Source organism: Notechis scutatus, chromosome 1 (assembly GCF_049901735.1).
Source record: "Notechis scutatus isolate UNSWTSFEM ecotype Mainland chromosome 1, rNotScu1.2, whole genome shotgun sequence".
Lineage (NCBI taxonomy): Eukaryota > Metazoa > Chordata > Lepidosauria > Squamata > Elapidae > Notechis > Notechis scutatus.
The window spans coordinates 230,325,067-230,343,347 of NC_142009.1; the positions used below are offsets into that span (position 1 = coordinate 230,325,067).

Sequence of the window (18,281 nt, forward strand, 5' to 3'; positions counted from 1 at the left end):
ATCATTGCCTATGCTGTAAACGATAAAGCTGGAACAAGATTTCGCTGGCAATGATACTTTCCATTTCTTTCTATTGTGTTTAGGTAGAGTTGAGTGGCTGCTGATGTATTGCAATCTCTCGGACCTCTGTTTAATATTTCACCCTATTAAATGTGATGAATGTCATGTTTTTTCCCTTTTCCCCTAGGGTCCTCCTGGCCCCCCAGGGCCTCCAGGCCCCCCAGGCAGTCCTGTACCAGTTTACGAGAATAATGTGAGTAATAGCTAAAATACATCTCATATTCTGGGGAACTAAGGGGACATATTGTTTTAGGGCAGAAAATGGAATGCCTAATTCTTTTTATAGCCACACACTTTGGTAGAAACTTTTTTTTAATTATTGTTTCAGGCATTTAGTGATTTGGGCCCTCCAGGACCTCCAGGATTGCCTGGTAAGAAAGTGGTAGATCTAGATAAAGGAAGCGGGAGGTGGATTCAAGAAGGCCTACAACCATGGTGGTTCTTGCCCATGTTTTACCCCTGAACTGGGAGCAGTGTTTTTCAACCTTGGCCACTTTAAGATGTGCAGATTTCAACTCCCAGAATCCCCCAGCCAGGTATCCAGCCTCAATTTTGCCAGATGGGTTGGATTCCTGCTTCCACTAACCCTGCATATGGGCCACGATGGCTGAGGCTGATGGAAAATATGATTCAAAACATTTGGGAGGAACCCAAGTGGGAAATACTGTGATAGAAACATAATAATTTTTCCCTTCCCCTTCGCAATGACTTGAGTTGCCATTAACAAAATTAATTTCTCCCATCTAGTAATTATGTATCAGAACCATTGCATTGTTCTTCTCCCAAAGGTTTTGTTTTATTTTGTAAAAAAAATTGTTTAAAATGAAGCCACCATTTAAGCTTTTGTTTACAGAGCTGTTTAAATGAACAGTTTCTGAACATTTGGTTTTGTGTTAGATTTCACTTGGATTTGGAATGTGATGCTTCCTCATTAGTTCTTGGGGTGCCAAGCCTTATGCCAGTTTCTATTTCAGGCTACCATGGTCAGAAAGGAGAAAAAGGTGAACAGGGTATTCCAGGACCTCCAGGTAAGATTCCCTAAAATATGATACATGTTTAATTTCACATTTACTTCAGCTCTTATCAAGACTTGTCATGAATCATACAAAAACGGAAAGATAATTTAATTTCCACAATGGGCGGCTGCAAAAGCTGATGGAGTTAGCAGAAATGGCTAAATTGACTGATTTAATCAAAAAGGACAGCTAACTTTGTGTCCACTTGGAAATCATTTCTGGACTTAGTGCTTGAGGTGTCAAAAAGATGAAACTTTGACATTAGGTTTTGTTGACTAGCTAGGTTTGTAGTTATAGTAATGGTTAGAATATATTACTGCATAAAGGTTGGGACTATACCAGGGGTGTCAAACTCAATTTCATTGAGGCTGCATCAGGAATGTGTTTGACCTTGGGGGAGGGGGATGGAGTGGGTGTGGCCAGGGTGGACATGACCAGATCAATGTCATTTGTGTCGGGGTGCCTGTGGTGGTCCAAGCGCTCTGCCACAGAAAACAGGCTCCTGAGCTCCATTTTCAGCTGCGACGGCCTCCTGCAACCCTCTACCAATGAAAACGGAGAGTATATATATGCTGACTTTGAATACAAATTTGAGGAAGATAGTGAACATTTGCAGATGATGCAGGTGTTTTGATATTACCTATCAAATGTTCCTAGAATTCACGATGTGAAACTAGTGAAAAAGGCAAGCTATGTCTGCAAAAATAACAAACACATCCATTCTGAGTAACCAGCTTTTACATGCTTTGCTTTAAGCACCAAATTCCCTTGTCTTCAGACACATCCTCTTTGTTTTCTGGGAAAAAAAAGTGATAGTTATTTGTCTTTTTCCTGGGTGTCGGTCTTCTATATTTACTTCTTCCCACTATCATCAAAATGAACTAAAAGATTTTGGGGGTCTGCTTTTCTTTGGTAAAGCTCAGCTCTCCAGTCTGTGTCAGAAACTGGCTTATGCCTCTCACTTCAGCCTTGCTTGTATTTATTCAGGAAGAGCTATGGTTATTGGAAAGCGAGTTCCAAACTGTCCATCCAGTAAATATAAATATTTGTTACATATAACCCTGAGTGATTTGGCAGTGCCTTGAAATTTCATTGTAAAAGAGAGGAGAAAGGAAGCAAGTTTCTCAGCATAGTACATGCTTTGCCAGGAGGACAACTGAATTCTCGATTTCTGTTTTTGTTTCTTCTCCATCAGGCCAGTTTCCTTATGACCTCAGCAGATTCAGCTCCACCTTCAGGGTAAGTAGTCTTCACTTGGGAGGAAAGTGTGGGTTTATAAAGAACCCAGATTTCTTTATCCTAGGAAGATTGCTGGGATAATTGATACATTGGACCTCAGAGCAAGATGGCAAATCCGCCCAGCATGTGTTTATTAGACTGGATAATAATATAAGCAGGCATGGGATTTTCATTGCAGGAGTATTACTGTGAGTTACCTTAAATATCAATCTGCATTGGTGATATAATGGTGAGCATAGCTCCCTTCCAAGCAGTTGACCTGGGTTCAATTCCCAGCCAACACAATTTGCTTTGCTTTTTTTCCAATATTATCCTTGCTTCTAAATTTCAACATCATTGAAGTTGTATTCTGCTAAACATGGCTGAAAGCCCAGCCCTAATGTGGGTTTGCAAGGGCTAAACTTCTGCTGCTATACAGATGAGGATGGTGGGCGATTCAGTGAACCAATTTCACGCAATTTTATTTGGATTAGGTTGATTTCCATATCTTCAGAATACAAAAGATGCTCTGCATTGCTGAAAATGTAGCTTTTTAAACCAAGGAGCCTCAGATTATCTGGTCTTGCAAAAAGCATGCCTAGTATGTTATTTCTGGTTACTTATAGCTTATCCGTGATCAGGGTATGCATATTCAAAATTGTTGAATGTTAGCCTTCAGACGACTAAATAAATCATTCATTCACTCAGACTTCTCAGTGACAGATTCACAAATTGCACAAACATTTAATATGTTTACCTGCTTATAGTTTAACATTAATTAGGATTTCCCAGATCAAACTGTCATGGCAACTAGTTCATTAGCCTACAGACTACAGAAGCTTTTTCATACAATAATTTAAGTCTCTAGGGAACCAAAATTAAGTGTGTTGCAACATGCTATTAAACATATATTTATTAAATAAAAAACCGTTTGTACTTTTGACATTTTACTTGGCTGCTACTCTGGCAGTGATTATTATTAAGTAGAACTTAGTGTTTGATTCTGTTGCTGAATACCAGCATAAAAGCTTTGAACCTAATCATCTGAAACATGTCTGATTTACCCATTCAGAAGAGGCAATGGTGTCTGACTATTATCTCCAATGAGTTTTGTCTTCTATTGGGCATGTATTACCCTCTCTTAAGAGTCAGCTTGTTTTAGTGATTAAGGCAACAGGCTAGAAATGGGAAACTGCAGCTTCTATTGCAGCCTTAGGTACAAAGCTAGCTGGTTTCTCTCGGCCCTAGGAAAAGGTAGGAGTTTCAAAATCTTGGTAAGCAAACTGCAGGGAGTTGTCCAGGCAGACACCAAGAATCAGAAACTGACTCAAAGAACAAATATAATAATAAAAATTATCATCACCTAAATCAGCCTTGCATTTATAGAGCATGGTAGCCAAAGTGGTGTTTTAGTTCAGGATGAGAAATTTTGTCCTTATGTCTTATTTCTGTTTTTCCTTTGCGATTCCCATTGGGAGGTTTCACTTGTTCCTTTGCCGCAAGTGGATGCATTTCAGTTGAGGATTGTTGCATATTCATTTACTAATTCTCTTTCCATAGGGAGAAACAGGGGAAAAAGGTGATCCTGGGATGAAAGGCGAAAAGGGTGAATCAGGTGTTGGATCAAGTGCTGCTGGACTTCCAGGTCCCCAAGGGTATCCTGGTCTTCCGGTGAGAGTTCTCATAGCATACAACAATGTCTTTATAAAATGGCATGTTCTTCCATTTTATTCCTTGATAATTTTCAAGATGGTGAAAATGTTACTATGTGTGTAGCAGCTTTGAGTGTCTACGTGGTCTTGAAAAGGAAAAAGACTAAACTCTCAAAGAGCAGAAGATTTTCAGTGTTGCTTCTTAGCAAAAACTAGTGTCCTCTGGTGTAAAGACATAGTAGTTTAGAATAGTGTTGAGGCACATTTGGAATACAGGCTTTACGTAAAGGTCCTGCCTTGCCAGTCTTCTCAAGAAAGCAGAACTCTTGAAACAAATAGCATTTCAAAAGGAACTTTTGTTGGAAGACAGAGATAGCAGAGAGAGTGTAGGCAGAATCTGAATTTCCCACACCAAAGCGTCAAGTTAAACCACTTCTTCAAGGCCCCTCCCAATGCCTAGTTCAATTTTGAGCCAATTCCAAGGTGCAGAGATGTTGTGAGGCGGTGAAGGTGATAAGAGGTGGTTCCCAGGCACCACCTCATTCCTCCGGAGTTGAGACATAACAGATGGCCCAAGGCAGATTCTTCCCCTTTCCCAACTTCCCAAAGGTACATCAAAGCAGAAAAAGGAACAAAGGAAAACCCCATGAAAGTGTAACCCCAAACGTCCCCCCTCCCACCAGAATGGAAAGGTCCTGATAGAGATCTATGGGACCTCACATAGGCAGTCCTTGCTTAGCAATGGTCACATTTAGCATCCATTTGAAATTGCAATGGTACTTTAAAAAAAATCAGCTTTGCAACCAGTCCTCACATTTATGACTGTCTCAATATCCTGTAGTTAGGTGATGGCCATGAGGGAGTTTCACAACCAGCACACTTTTACAACCATTTGCAGCATCTTGTAGTCATGTGTTTGCAATTTGCAAGCTTCCCAACGGGCTTGTAACAAACAGAGTTAGTGGAGAATGTAGGAGTAAAAATCATAAATTGCAATCACAACAACCAAATGGGAAGTTAGATCAAAAGCCCATTGTGGTCACATACTTTTCTGATCAGTTGATTATAATTGTGGTTGCTAAGCAAGTATTATCTGCAGCTTACAGCAGTAACTGAAGAAAGCAAGAGGGGGGTTTATCAGCTTGTCACTCTGAAGTTAATTTCTTCTCAGTCTGTTCCAAGTGTAGGCCAGATCAATATCAACAGTGTCATCATTACTGACACTGTTGATATTATAGTTACTAATATTTGGCTCCATTCTTCAAAGATCTCCTTTAAAATTTCTAATACTATGAAATTTTGTGTCATTTTGTAAGTCCTAGTTAACTGACACCAAAAATTAGCTTGTGATTTTTTTTCTTCTACTACTCAGAATCGTTAGTCCCCTCTAGTGTCCAGTTTGTTAAATCATAAAGTCACTTATCTTTAATATGAACCAAGAGAGTTAAAACAACTCATTCTGAGCACATATTCCCTCCTTATTTGGAAAAGTTCTGAAGAATTGGTCTAATTATACAGGTTCTTTGGTCTTTGCCATGGTTGTTGGCTCCACATGGAATGTCTCTCCATTTGGATTTTCTGGGCAGCAGCCTGACAACCTTCTCAACAACCTTCCCTTAAAAGAGAATGTTGGAGATTAGATGAATATTTTTTTAGATTTTTTATTTTTAATCGCATATTTATTATTTATATTTTAACTCAAGGTGGCAAACATATTTAGTACTCCTTCCTCCTGTTTTTCTACAACTGTTAAGTCCAGCAATGGCTTCTTAAGTTGGGAGTATACCACCACCTCTTTCAAAGCAGTTGAAAGCATCCCTTGCCTCAACAAAGCCAATATTTTTCCATGGACCTAATCATATCAGATCCTGGGCAGTCTTCACCAAACAAAAGGATCTAATGCAGGGGCGTCAAACTCAAGGCCCATGGGCTGTATCCAGCCCACAGGGTGCTAAAAATCCGGCTTGAGGGGCCAGCCTGGAAATATCAAGGGACCAGCCCATGGAGCCTCTGGCAGCTAAAACGGGCTGTGTGTGGGACCTCCACGCCTCACTTTCACCCTCTATGGCCTTCTGCAGCATCCTGCTAGCCAAAACCAGGCCAAAAAATGGGCTGAAAACAGCCCCCAAAACAGGCTGAAAATGGGTGAAAAATGGGCCAAAGAATAGGCCAAAAATGCCCCTGCCGCCGCCCCCCTCACCCCCTTCTTCCACTGGCCCGCAGAGGAGAACTACAATGCTAATCTGGCCCTCAAAGAAATCCAGTTTGACACCCCTGATCTAATGGATAGGTAGCCAAGACCTGACAATCCTATACACTTCCTTGGAAATTAAAAGCTTGAATTCATCTCGGCTAACTATGCAAAGCCTTGCTTCTGATATCTTGATAGGAGCTTACATAATCTGAATGAATCAGACAGATTTTATCAGACAGATTTTATCTACCAGATCCCAAGAATATTCCTCATGGTAGCTTTACATGTAGTCCTGTGGTTTGTCCTCCCCAACAAAGAACAAGTCACTGTAAAAAGGGCTACCAGATCACATCTGCAGATGTGGTAAGAGTGGGAAACAGCTATGTAAGATTAATGTACCTCTTCTCAGGCTTAGAATAATAATGGTGGTTATTAATTAACAACCACATTCCTTCTTTTGGGCAAAAACTTAAATATATATTTGCTTTTTCAGGGTCCCAAAGGCGAGAGCATTAGGGGCCTGCCTGGCCCTCCAGGCCCCCAAGGACCTCCAGGGGCAGGTTTTGAAGGACATCCAGGGCCGCAAGGGCCGCCTGGCCCTCCTGGCCCTCCAGGACCACCTTCTTTCCCAGGTCCCCACAGGCAACGTGAGTAGACACTTAATGTCTCTTCAATTAATTTGTTACAGGTCGATCATGGTTTAAATATGGTTTTGCTTTCTTTCAGATATCAGTATTCCAGGACCCCCAGGACCTCCAGGACCCCCAGGACCTCCAGGCATTAGTGACCCACCTTCTTTGGGAGTAAGATGAAAAACCTCATATTTTTAGAGCATTATTCTCCAACTTGTTACATTCCAGATTGTTGAGTCTAAAATTAAGCCTCACGGATTTAACCTGGGTTTACACAACATACAGATAAAACCAAAGTAGTGTCAGTCTCTGGTTCAATAGATTGTGAGAATCCAGCCACTGTCTTTACACAAGGGTGGACAACCTGTTAGGTTTCGACAGCCTTCCCCCTCAACCCCCCAAGACTGCAACTGCCTCCCCCTGTGAAACCTCCCAAGATTGCACTGCTGAAATTTGGCCACAGAATGGTCAACTGTGGCTGGTAGTATTTGGTTTAATTAAGGTGAGAATGATAATATTGCACATCTTGGAAGCTTCTCATTTCCATTCCACCCTTGCTCCCCTTATATTGCTAATGAACAGTAGCAAAAATGCAGAGTTCTTTTCCCTCACATTTTTAAAATGCTTTTTCTCCCAAAGGTCCGGATTTTAGCAACCTACCAGAACCTGATGAGCAGAGCTCATGAGGTACCTGAAGGGCAGCTCCTTTTCATCCAAGATAGAGAAGAGCTCTACATCCGTGTCCACAATGGCTTCAGAAGAATCCTTGTGAGTACCCTCTGCCTTAGCATTGCTCAACTTCAGCAATTTAAGATGTATAGACTTCAACTCCCCCACATGCTGGCAAGGGAATTCTGGGAGTTGAAGTCCACTTAACTTAAAAGTTGACAAGGTTGAGAAACACTACTCTGCCTCAACTATGGCGGTGTTCCTAAGGGATGAAACTTTAGATGCACAATTATTATGGCAGAATAAAAACTCTCTTCAGGGAAAAATAACTAGGTTATTCACATGTATAAAATGAGAATGGGATCTGAAACGAACACTCTCCCATAAGGTTGGATGAACTTCCCTCTCTTGATTTAGAAAGGGCTTGCTTAAAATAAACTCATGTACACTTGATGTCTGTGGAGATTCTCAGTCATAGAAGATCATAGTTGTCTCAAAGGTGTTTTTTTTTTCTTCAAAAGGCAACTGGACTGGTTTATTTCCTCAAGGAAAAAAGCATCTTTGAGATAATGTAAGCTTAATTCACACTGGACTCTGTAATGTCAGTTCAAATGTAACCAGATTTTAGCATGTAGTCTTCTCAGGTCTTAAGCTAGGTAAATAAACAGAACTTTTATGAACACAGCTTCACCATCACTAAGTTCTCAAAGCCTTGGGAAAACCATTTATATCTTCGAACTCAGAAGATTGAGGCAGCAGGAAATAGACTTGTCAAAATTGTTATTGTCCCGACCCACCCACCCAAACTCTTGGAAAGGAGAATGACATGCTGAAAATATTTGGTTTTCTTTTTTCCTATAATATCTATGTGTCAGTAGTATTATTTCCAAACAGTTAGCTTTTTTCAGGAGGTTGGCTGGGAATTGCTGCAAGGAAGTGCTATATAAATTCTTCAATCATTGTTTTGGTTCAATTTCAGCTGGAGGAAAGAATATCCATTCCTGGCTCTGGACTGGTAGGTGGAACATTATTATCTAATACTAGCCATTAGCTAGAAAAACTATAAAAAATGGAACATCCTACGCTTGCTGCTAGGACTTTTCTGTTTTGGGAATATCTATGGTTCTATAGTATTTGCTTAATGTTTGGATTTCCGTAGTTAATTATCTCCTTTGTGCCCTTGTAACAAATCAAGACAGCTTTTATCTGAATGCAATATAACTAGAGTTATTAGGTGGTGGAAACTAGGAGGAAATGAAGTTTTCCCCTATGCAAATAAATTATTTGATTTCCTCATTCACATGAATACAGGTACTCTTTGCTTAATGACTTAACCAATTGTTCACAATTACAAAAGACGTCTTCAAAGCTACTTACAACCCATTTTCAAAGTTCTGATGTTACATTTCCTTGTGGTCACATGGTTGCATTTTGGATGATTTGGAATTGGTGCACATTTATGGCCATTTGTAGCATTCCATGGTTAGCTGATCATGATTTTCTACCATCTCAAATAATTGGGCGTGGTCGTGCAGTGACTTTTTCAATGACTCCATGACTTACAACCATAATTCCTAGCTCAGTTATGGTTATAAATCAAGGACTACCTGTAAAGGGAGAAATTGCACTGCTAAAAACAAAACAAAACCAGAAGGTACGGAAGATCCTATTGCTCAAAGATCCTAAAAAATTGAAATTCTTGGCACTGGGGCTTCTACCTGGGATTCTGAGTGAGTGGGGGAGAAGCCATCCATTGTCCTTGCAAAACTAGATTGGCTATGACAGTAGCCACGTTTCATTGACTTCAGCACAAAAATATCCTAAAAGCCCTTTTTTTGTGCCAGATCGTCATATTGCCTTTGGCTCGTACACTTTTCATACCTGAGGCAGCTTGGTTCTAGCTATTTCAGTTTTCAAGTAGTGTTTTTCTTCTTCTCCCAACAGTTTTTGCCATTGATATTGTCTAGGATGTTTCATTAAAAATGTGACAGTAGAGACCAGGCACTTGGCTTTAGCAAAGGCACCTGCCAGTGACTATCATTTTCCAAAATATGTGTCAGCTCCTTACAAACAGATTTAGCACTTCTTCGAGTACACTAGAACTCTTTTTTTAAAAAAAATACATGGCTTTCATACTTTTTGAGACAATGCTACTTCTCTTATGAGCAGAAGGTAGATTTAAATTGGGAGAGGCAGGCAGTTTCTGCCATGACTTGCTAGTTTGTAGTGAACCAATGAAGATATGGAAGCATCAATACTGAATGGTAGACAAATGCAAACCAGCATGCTTGTTGGATGGATGAGCTGCACTATGAATGACAGAAAATGTGGGAGCGGTATGAAGGGTTCTGCTCTGTAGCACTGATTACTCAGACAAGCACTCCAAAGGAACCTGATTCTTCATTCCATTCCAGGACAATGAAGTCTATGAAAGGTCTTCCAGCATCCACTACTCTCATGGAGGGACAGCCTCCTCTGGATCTCATCGTCCATTTCAGCCACACTTACCAGTACATGCACGTCCGGAATATAATGCTTATTCTACTGCCAAACCTTGGAGAGGGGACGAGAGTGTGGTCGACCCACACCACCTTCCCGAGCAACCTGCCGTCCACCCACCTCGTCAGGGAGCACAGCAAGAGTCCTTGGACCATTTCTTTCCTAACAACCGCCAGACTGAGACTGCTCCTTTGGCAGTTCACACACATCATGACTTCCAGCCAGCTGTGAGTGTCCCTGTGTCATCAACGTATCCTTCATTCTAGCATCTGCCGCAGCTTGTTGTCAGTTCAGATTTAAGTTGCTAGCTATGAAAACAGCTAGCAACAGCAACTCAATGTAAATGGAGGTTGAGATCAGGGTTGATGTCACATGTTGGGTGGCTTTTGGAGAATGGACAAAAAAAATTAAAACCCCTGAAATGATTTCTTTAGGTTGTTATCCTGCCCGTGAGCAGAACAAACTGAACTCAATACAAATGCAAATGGAAAAACATGAGGACTCGGTTTTAGGGGCAAACATAACTTCTTTCACTGGGTCATTTTGCCATTTTCACCATGGCATTCATGCTTCCATTCCTCCACTAAAACAGTCCAGACAAGCTAATCTGATACTCATTTCAGGATACAATATCTGTACAAAACATGATAATGATAAGAAATGCTGGTTTTGCCTTCTTTTTATGGATTGGCATGTTATACTAATTTGTTTGGTTAATGTATGGCTCCGTGTATTATGTATTTCCAGACAGTAGATTGAATAACCATGCTAAACAACCTGCGTGAATATGATCACTGGACTTTTCTTCCATTTTATCTTGAAATAGATTAGGCTAGAAGACGATGATTTGCCCCAAAACAGCGAGAATCAGTGAGCTTCAAAAGTGAATCAGAATTTGAAATCTCCTAATCACTGTATCATACTAGCTGCTTTTGAGGGTGCAGGTGCTAAATAGCAAAAAACTGTTAAGATCCATCTGGGCAGCAGTGAGCTGAAAAACTGGTCTGGATAACTTGGATTTGATAAGAGCAGATACTTTCCATTGCTAGGCTGTCACAGCAGGCATCAACCAAATGAAATATTTATCCTGGCTCTTCCTGGAGGGTGAACATCTGTTTGTTTTTCCAGCTGCATCTTATAGCCCTGAACACTCCCCAGAGCGGCAGCATGCGGGGCATCCGAGGAGCTGATTTCCAGTGTTTCCAGCAAGCTCGGCAGGTTGGACTGTCTGGCACTTTCCGAGCATTCCTCTCCTCTCGGCTGCAAGACCTCTACAGCATAGTGCGCAGAGCAGACAGGAGCACAGTGCCAATTGTCAATCTCAGGGTATGTTGGGTCACAGACCCGTGCAAATTAAGTTTCATCAAAGTACTAAGAAGACAATTTGCTAGCCGTTAAAGAACAAAATACTTCCAGAAAGCAGGAACGAATCATAGCAGACTAAACTTAGCTAGTCCTTCCCACAAATAATTGCAAAATTATAATTCTGTACTATGTGACTAGTTAATTTATCTTACTTTAAGCAAGACTTTGCACAAGATAGCTCACAATGAAATAATGATATATGGTTTTGATGATTAGAAAAAAATAGATTATAGAAAAAATATAAGCATTGCAACCATGGATCAAGAGGTTAATTTATATTTGTAACTGCTGTAAAAGAAACCTTTTATGTTTTCTTTTTTTTCTGTACTTTTTTTTCTGTTTTTTCTTCTTTCTTTTCCTTCTTTTTTATTCTAAATATTAATTCTTATTTTTCATCTTAAATTTTTAATAGATGATTGATATAGATAGATGATAAATTAGATAATTAGAAAGATAGATAGATAGATAGATATAGAGGAGGAGAGAGATGAAAGATAGATGAAAGGTAGGTAGGTAGAGAGATAGATGATAGATAGATAGATAGATAGATAGATAGATAGATAGATAGGCAGAGATAGATAGATAGATAGATAGATAGATAGATAGATAGATAATTAGATGAGAGATAGATAGATGATAGATAGATAGATAGATAGATAGATAGATAGATAGATAGAGATAGATAGATAGATAGATAGATAGATAGATATAGATATAGATAGATAGATAGATAGATAGATAGATAGATAGATAGATAGATAGATATAGATAGATAGATAGATAGATAGATAGATAGATAGATAGATAGATAGATATAGATATAGATAGATAGATAGATAGATAGATAGATAGATAGATAGATAGATAGATAGATAGATATAGAGAGGGAGAGAGATGAAAGATAGATGAAAGGTAGGTAGGTAGGTAGATGGATGGATGGATGGATGGATAGATCGATCACAATATTCTTGTTGGTATTGTGAAAACCAACAAGATGTGAGTGGGTATAGCTGATGTCTGTCTTTCAATAGGAAGGGTCATTTGCACATATATAGGTTCTATAATCCCTCAAAATAATAAAAGTTGTGAAAATAATTTTTGACTACAAACTAAATATGAACCAGCAGGACAGGACAGCAGCTGAAGTCCTAGAACAATTCTAGATTGCCTCTACAGACATTGTATGGCTACTTATATCTATGGAAAAAATGTCCGTAGAGGCAATCTAGAATTGTTCTAGGACTTCAGCTGGTATCCTGCCCTGCTGGTTCATATTTAGTAAAATCTCCCCTGGAATATAGTAGTGTGTTAAATACAGATGTTTAAAGGGTATTGTTTATTTATTTAGATTTATGGGTGGTATATAAAATTAGGGTATTGATAGAATATGGCCAATAAGGTGGTAAACAAAGCAAGAGATTAATTTTAAAGGTATTTTTTTTTAAGCAAAGGTGTCAAGGCTCCAACTAATGAGCCCAAGCAAATCAGAACTCTAAGACTTGGCTCCTTCTCAAAGGTCTTCTTTAATGAGTACATCATATTGGCACAGCTTCAGTGGGAAACCAAATCTAAATCTTTCCTGTGGTTTCAGTATAATTAAAGTAAGAAATAACCCCATCCCCAAGTGTCACCGATCATGTTGGCCAATTGGGTTAATTGGCAGGCTCTTCAGGCACTCTTTCCCCAACTTTATCTGTTGCCAGTAGAGATGACCTTGGTTCTCACAAGAAAGTCCTTCGTTGTGTAATGCATTCCAACCTCCTTCCCTCCCTTCCCCATGTGTGGCAACTGAGGAACATTTCGGCCTTAACAAAAGGCCTTGACAAAAGGTGAACTGCAGGTAGTCCTTGACTTACAATAGTTTGTTTAGTGACCGAAGTTACAATGGCACTGAAAAAAGTGACTTATGGCCATTTTTCACATTCATGACTGTTGCAGCATCCCTGTGATCAAAATACAAAGGCTTGGTAACTGACTCACATTGATGACGGTTGCAGTGTCCCTGGGATCATGTAATCACATTTTGCAACCTTTTGACAAACAAAGTCAATGGGAAAGCCAGACTCACTTAACCGTGTGACTAACTTAACAACTGCAATGACTCTCTTAAAAACTATGGCAAGAAAAATTGTAAACTGGGGCAAAACTCACATAACAAATGTCTCGCTTAGCAACAGGAAGTTTGGGCTCAATTGTGATCATAAGTCAAGGACTACCTGTAGTACTGCAAATAAAATTCAGCTCTGAGCAACGCAAGATAGGACCATATAAATGTCTTTTTTGTCATTTTGGAGCAATCAAAATTGACTAAACTAACATCTTCTCTGTTTACAGAATATCTCTCTTTGCAAGAACAATTTTTACTTAGGATAGGCACTTGAGCCATGGCCTTTAAATGCCATTTGACCCCCTTTAAAAAAAATATTAATGCCTTTGTCCAGATCAACAAGTTCTACGTTGGACATTGAATGTTTAATTTCCAAAAAAACATTCAAAAATTAATTTAATACAGGTAGTCCTCGACTTACGACCGCAATTGAGCCCCAGATTTCCCTCAAACAAAGCAATGAGTTGTGTCACGTTTTATGGCCTTTTTTTTTGCCAGTTAAGCAAATTACTGTGGTTGTTAAACGAATCTGGCTTCCCCCACTAACTTGGTCGGAAGCTGGCTGGAAAAGTTGCAAATGGTGGTCACATGAACCCCCAGGACACTGCAAATGCCATACTATAGATACATGTGAAAATTTCCAGCCATGTGAAAATTGGTTATAAGTCACTTTCTTCAGTGCAGTTGTAACTTTGAATGGTTGTAAGTCAAGGACTATCTGTAGAAACTTAAACTGTTCCTGGCAACCCCAAGATTTAGAGTGCTTCAACCTAGCAAGTCTTCAGATGATCTCTAAAAATCTGTCTTTTCTCCCAAGCTCTGGGCTAGATTGATGGTGAGCCCAATGAGATAGTATTCCCTGTTGTGTTTCAATCTGTTCTTAAGTTCTTTCTTTAGCTATTATGCTAGCTTTAATTTTATGCTGGCCAGAGTTTGGGTTAAGTGTGGCTTTATAAAATAAATGAACAAATGAATGAACAAACAAATGACATATATATATCCCCAAAGTTGTAGACAGGAGTATTTTCTAGATAGGTTATCCAGGTTCCTTCAAATTGGAAAGTCTGTTTCGGTGGATTCTTGAAATGGAAAGCTCAGACTAAAGATTATTTCTAGACAGAAAATGTCTTTTGAATACTGCTTAGGCAAACACCTTGCTCTATTTTGTTTCTTCCCAGGATGAAGTGTTGTTTAATAACTGGGAGAACCTCTTCTCAGGCACTGAAGCTCCATTCAGAACTGGGGTTCGCATCCTCTCCTTTGATGGAAGGGATGTCCTGAGAGACTCTGCATGGTAAGTTGGGGCTGAGGAGAGAGATTGAGTTTCCAGTGAAGATTTGGGAATGTGCTTAGATTGTACATTTGTGCTACTTCCTGCCGAGTGGCACAGTATTTTCAAAGGCATCCAAGGTCTCCTTTCTGATTGACCTTTGTAAGCAATAGCGTTTATGTCTCCACCCTATCCCCTTTCCCAGCTCCTCGTGATGCATTTTTAAGACAACAGATGCAGGAATGAGACAAAAAGCTTTGCTTTGTGTTATGTTGCCCTTTAGCAACATTTATTTGTGTAATTTGATTCAGAGCAGAGTAGATGTTTTGTGTATAACCACTATATGGCCCCAGCCTATTTTTTTCCCTTTCCCTGGGGATAGGTAATAAGATTTTCTCAGATTTTCTTTAACTTTATGGCGCATGAGTAGTGATCCCAACAGCTAAGACACTATTAGGCACTGCAAAGCCTACACAAAATCATGGTCCACCAAATAAGGGGGCAGGGTTCATGCATCAGATTAAGCCATAGGATGGTTACACTGTTATGAACCTAGCCACTACTCTTAAGCTATGATTTATTCCTTATTAAGTTGCACTATTAAGAGCCATGGTGGCGCAGGGGTTAGAATGCAGTATTGTACACTAATACTGCCAACTGCCAGCAGTTCGATCCTGACTGGCTCAAGGTTGACTCAGCCTTCCATCCTTCCAGGGTTGGTAAAATGAAAACCCAGATTGTTGGAGGCATTAGGCTCACTCTGTAAACTGCTTAGGGAGGGCTATAAAGCACCGTGAAGTGGTATGTATACCTTAAGTGCAATTGCTACTGACCCAGCCTAGTTGACTCAATTATAGCTAAACAGCAACATAGAAGGCAGTCATAGTGCTTTTGTGTATGAAATGGCCTTGATGTGAAGATATTTTTCAGGCCTCAGAAGTACATGTGGCATGGCTCCGATTCCAAGGGACGGCGACTGACAGAGAGCTACTGTGAGACATGGCGGACGGATGACACCGTGGTGACTGGCCAGGCTTCCTCGCTGGCATCAGGCAAGCTGCTTGAACAGAAGAGCAACAGCTGCAGAAACGCCTTTATCGTCCTGTGCATCGAAAACAGCTTCATGACATCTTCCAAGAAATAGAACCCCTGAATGTGCTGATTGCAAGTGGAGGCGAGGAGTCCAAATGCCCCCCCTTCTGCAGTGGGGAACAGGCAAGGGATTCCTCCCCCTCCACCATCAATCAGGATAATGTGTCCAGCCAGTTTCATAATATAGCAACCAAGCAGATAAATGGACAGGAAAGCCAAAGAGCGTCTTCTTATGATTTCCAACACAGATCTGATGCTGTGTGTGTGTGTGTTTTTTGTTCTTGTCTCCTCTCAGCACATTTGCTGGAGGGGCTCAGGCAGAGCAGGATTTGTGTGCAAGGCAGTCTCCATCCAGGCAAGTGCAGCTCCCAAAATGATTCTGTCTCTCTCTCTCTCTCTTCCCTGCTCGTATGTAACATTTCATGTTTTCCTGATCACCTCCCTTTCCCTCTTGCCTTTCCAAACAGTCCACAGGTTCTTTAAAAGAGAAAACCAAGGTCAAGTGGGATGTCAGAAGATCTATTTATTTGCATTGACTTAGAACAAGAAGGCTTCCCCAATCAGGGAAAGTGCCAATGGTGTTGCATTTGGAAGCCCTCATTGTGAGCATGTTAAATCCCAATAACTTGCCATGCAGGGTACCATCTGCTCTTCTATGAGGGGCATGGAGCTAAATATGAACTTGCTGAAAAATTCATGACCAAAATTAAGAGTTGTATAGGCCTCAGGCAGGCTTTCCTGCAGCTGCCCTGCATTACCTCAAAAGCTTCCTTTTCCAAAAAGGTTGCCCTGGCAACTCTGCTGGCCCTGCCAGCTGCCTCAACTGCTTTTGCTTTTTAAATTTCAGACACAGAAGGAAGTAATACTGCTCCCTTCAAAGGCTATTTACAATTCCTGCTACAGAGTTTACAACATCCGTTGCAAGAACAGGGTCAGAATAAAGTGATGAAAGACACTAGTCTTTATTAGGCACCATTCTTCTCATGTCCTTTAATTGCCCATTTCTTGTTCTTCAAAGAGAAGTGTTGAAAGGAACCATCTTAAATGTAATTTAGATGTAGGATTTTCCTTAAGAGGCTTGGAGGGAAGCACAATCAGAGAAAAGTTGCCACAAAAAAGAATCTGTATTTGTTCCTTTATCAAGGTTTTTTTGTTTTGTTATTGTTAAACATATTTTTCTTCTCTGCCTTGCAGGGAAGTTGCCATTCTTTTACCACAGAAACTGGGTTACAGCAAAATCTGGGGACCCCAGAGTTCCCGTTAGTTATCAGAGCCCTGCTAATCTTGTTCTCTGGCCCTGCTGATAGCAGCCACTTCTTGGTTCCAGGGCAACCCTCCCATTCACCTTCAAATCTCAGCTACAAAATAAGCAAGGAGCACATAACACGAGCAGTCTCTGGTTTTAAAAAGCAGTTGCCAGGTAACAGTGGATTAGACAAGAAAGCCAAATGCACCTACAAGGAGCTGCTTTCAGCATGTCAGATCAGGTTGTCAAATCCTGACAACCCCCACTCCCCACGCTAGTGGAGGCTGGAGGTCCAAATCCACTCCTGTTAGCCACCCCTCTCAAACCAAAGTTAAAAGAAACCCACCCCTCCAGTCTTTGTGTCTTCCCCTGCTTCTAACACTGGGACAGTGTTACACATTCCAAAGCATTAAAGCACATGGATATTTCAAGGGGTAGAGACCTCTGGAGCACAGGCTGGGGTTGTGTCTTAAGTGTTTCGTTCCCCTATAAAAGCATGGCTGGATTCCTGGCCTTGCTTGCAGCCTTTCTAAACAGCCACAGTAAGGACAAGTTGCAGCAAAGCAGCTTGGCATTTCTCCTCTGAGTGTAGACTTAACTGCTATGGAATGTTTGATCCATATCAACAGTGCCCAAAATTCAAGCCAGGCTGATGCTTGTTCCATATCCATTCATTTGAGTTGGTTGTTAAAAACCAAGGTGCTAAATTCCTACGTAAGCTTTGTTTTTATTGTCCTAATAAAATGTTAGTACTGCGGTGGGGAAAATTCATTTGTGCAAGTCCACACAGTCAGTTTTCTTACTGTCTACTGTATTTTGTGACATTTTAATTCAGTTTTAAAAGCCTATGGACCTTTATATCTTTGTCAATTGCGTGTTGTGTATTATAAACTGTTTTCTAAAGGCACTGAATAAAGGAAAGTATCCTCCTGACTGGGTGTTTACTGTGGGTCTTTACTAAAATCTTAAATCTGGCCTGGAGCATAAGAACTGGTAACAGATGCTTCTAGCTATCTATGAAGCATAGAGACCAGCATCTGGGGAGGATCCATAAGCCATAAGACTTGCTGTCTTTTAAATTAAAAAAAAAGCATCGTAAAGTAGAACTGCAGACATGTCCAACAAGCTTAGAAATACATACACGCTGCTGCTTGAAATTTCTCTGCTTATGTTCTGACCTACTTTCCTTTCAAATCGTACTTCTCCAGTGGGCATCCTAAAGGGATCATGTGAGTCAGCTCCACTTAAAAAATGGCTTGAA

At 40.4% G+C, this 18,281-nt stretch overlaps 1 protein-coding gene across 5 annotated transcripts in view; it reads left to right on the forward strand.

The window, feature by feature from the left end:
- Window positions 1-17,953, forward strand: part of COL18A1 (collagen type XVIII alpha 1 chain) — a 98,023-nt gene extending 80,070 nt beyond the window's left edge. For all 5 annotated transcript variants that reach the window (XM_026685364.2, XM_087950578.1, XM_026685363.2 and 2 more), the window contains 13 exons: window positions 188-253; window positions 389-431; window positions 1,035-1,088; window positions 2,272-2,315; window positions 3,855-3,965; window positions 6,634-6,787; window positions 6,867-6,943; window positions 7,412-7,540; window positions 8,421-8,456; window positions 9,856-10,167; window positions 11,069-11,266; window positions 14,591-14,706; window positions 15,613-17,953. In XM_026685364.2, the coding sequence (XP_026541149.2) occupies window positions 188-253; window positions 389-431; window positions 1,035-1,088; window positions 2,272-2,315; window positions 3,855-3,965; window positions 6,634-6,787; window positions 6,867-6,943; window positions 7,412-7,540; window positions 8,421-8,456; window positions 9,856-10,167; window positions 11,069-11,266; window positions 14,591-14,706; window positions 15,613-15,826 (1,554 nt within the window). In that variant the 3' untranslated portion in view covers window positions 15,827-17,953. The remainder of the gene's footprint in view (window positions 1-187; window positions 254-388; window positions 432-1,034; window positions 1,089-2,271; window positions 2,316-3,854; window positions 3,966-6,633; window positions 6,788-6,866; window positions 6,944-7,411; window positions 7,541-8,420; window positions 8,457-9,855; window positions 10,168-11,068; window positions 11,267-14,590; window positions 14,707-15,612) is intronic.
- The last annotated feature ends 328 nt before the right edge of the window (window positions 17,954-18,281 follow it).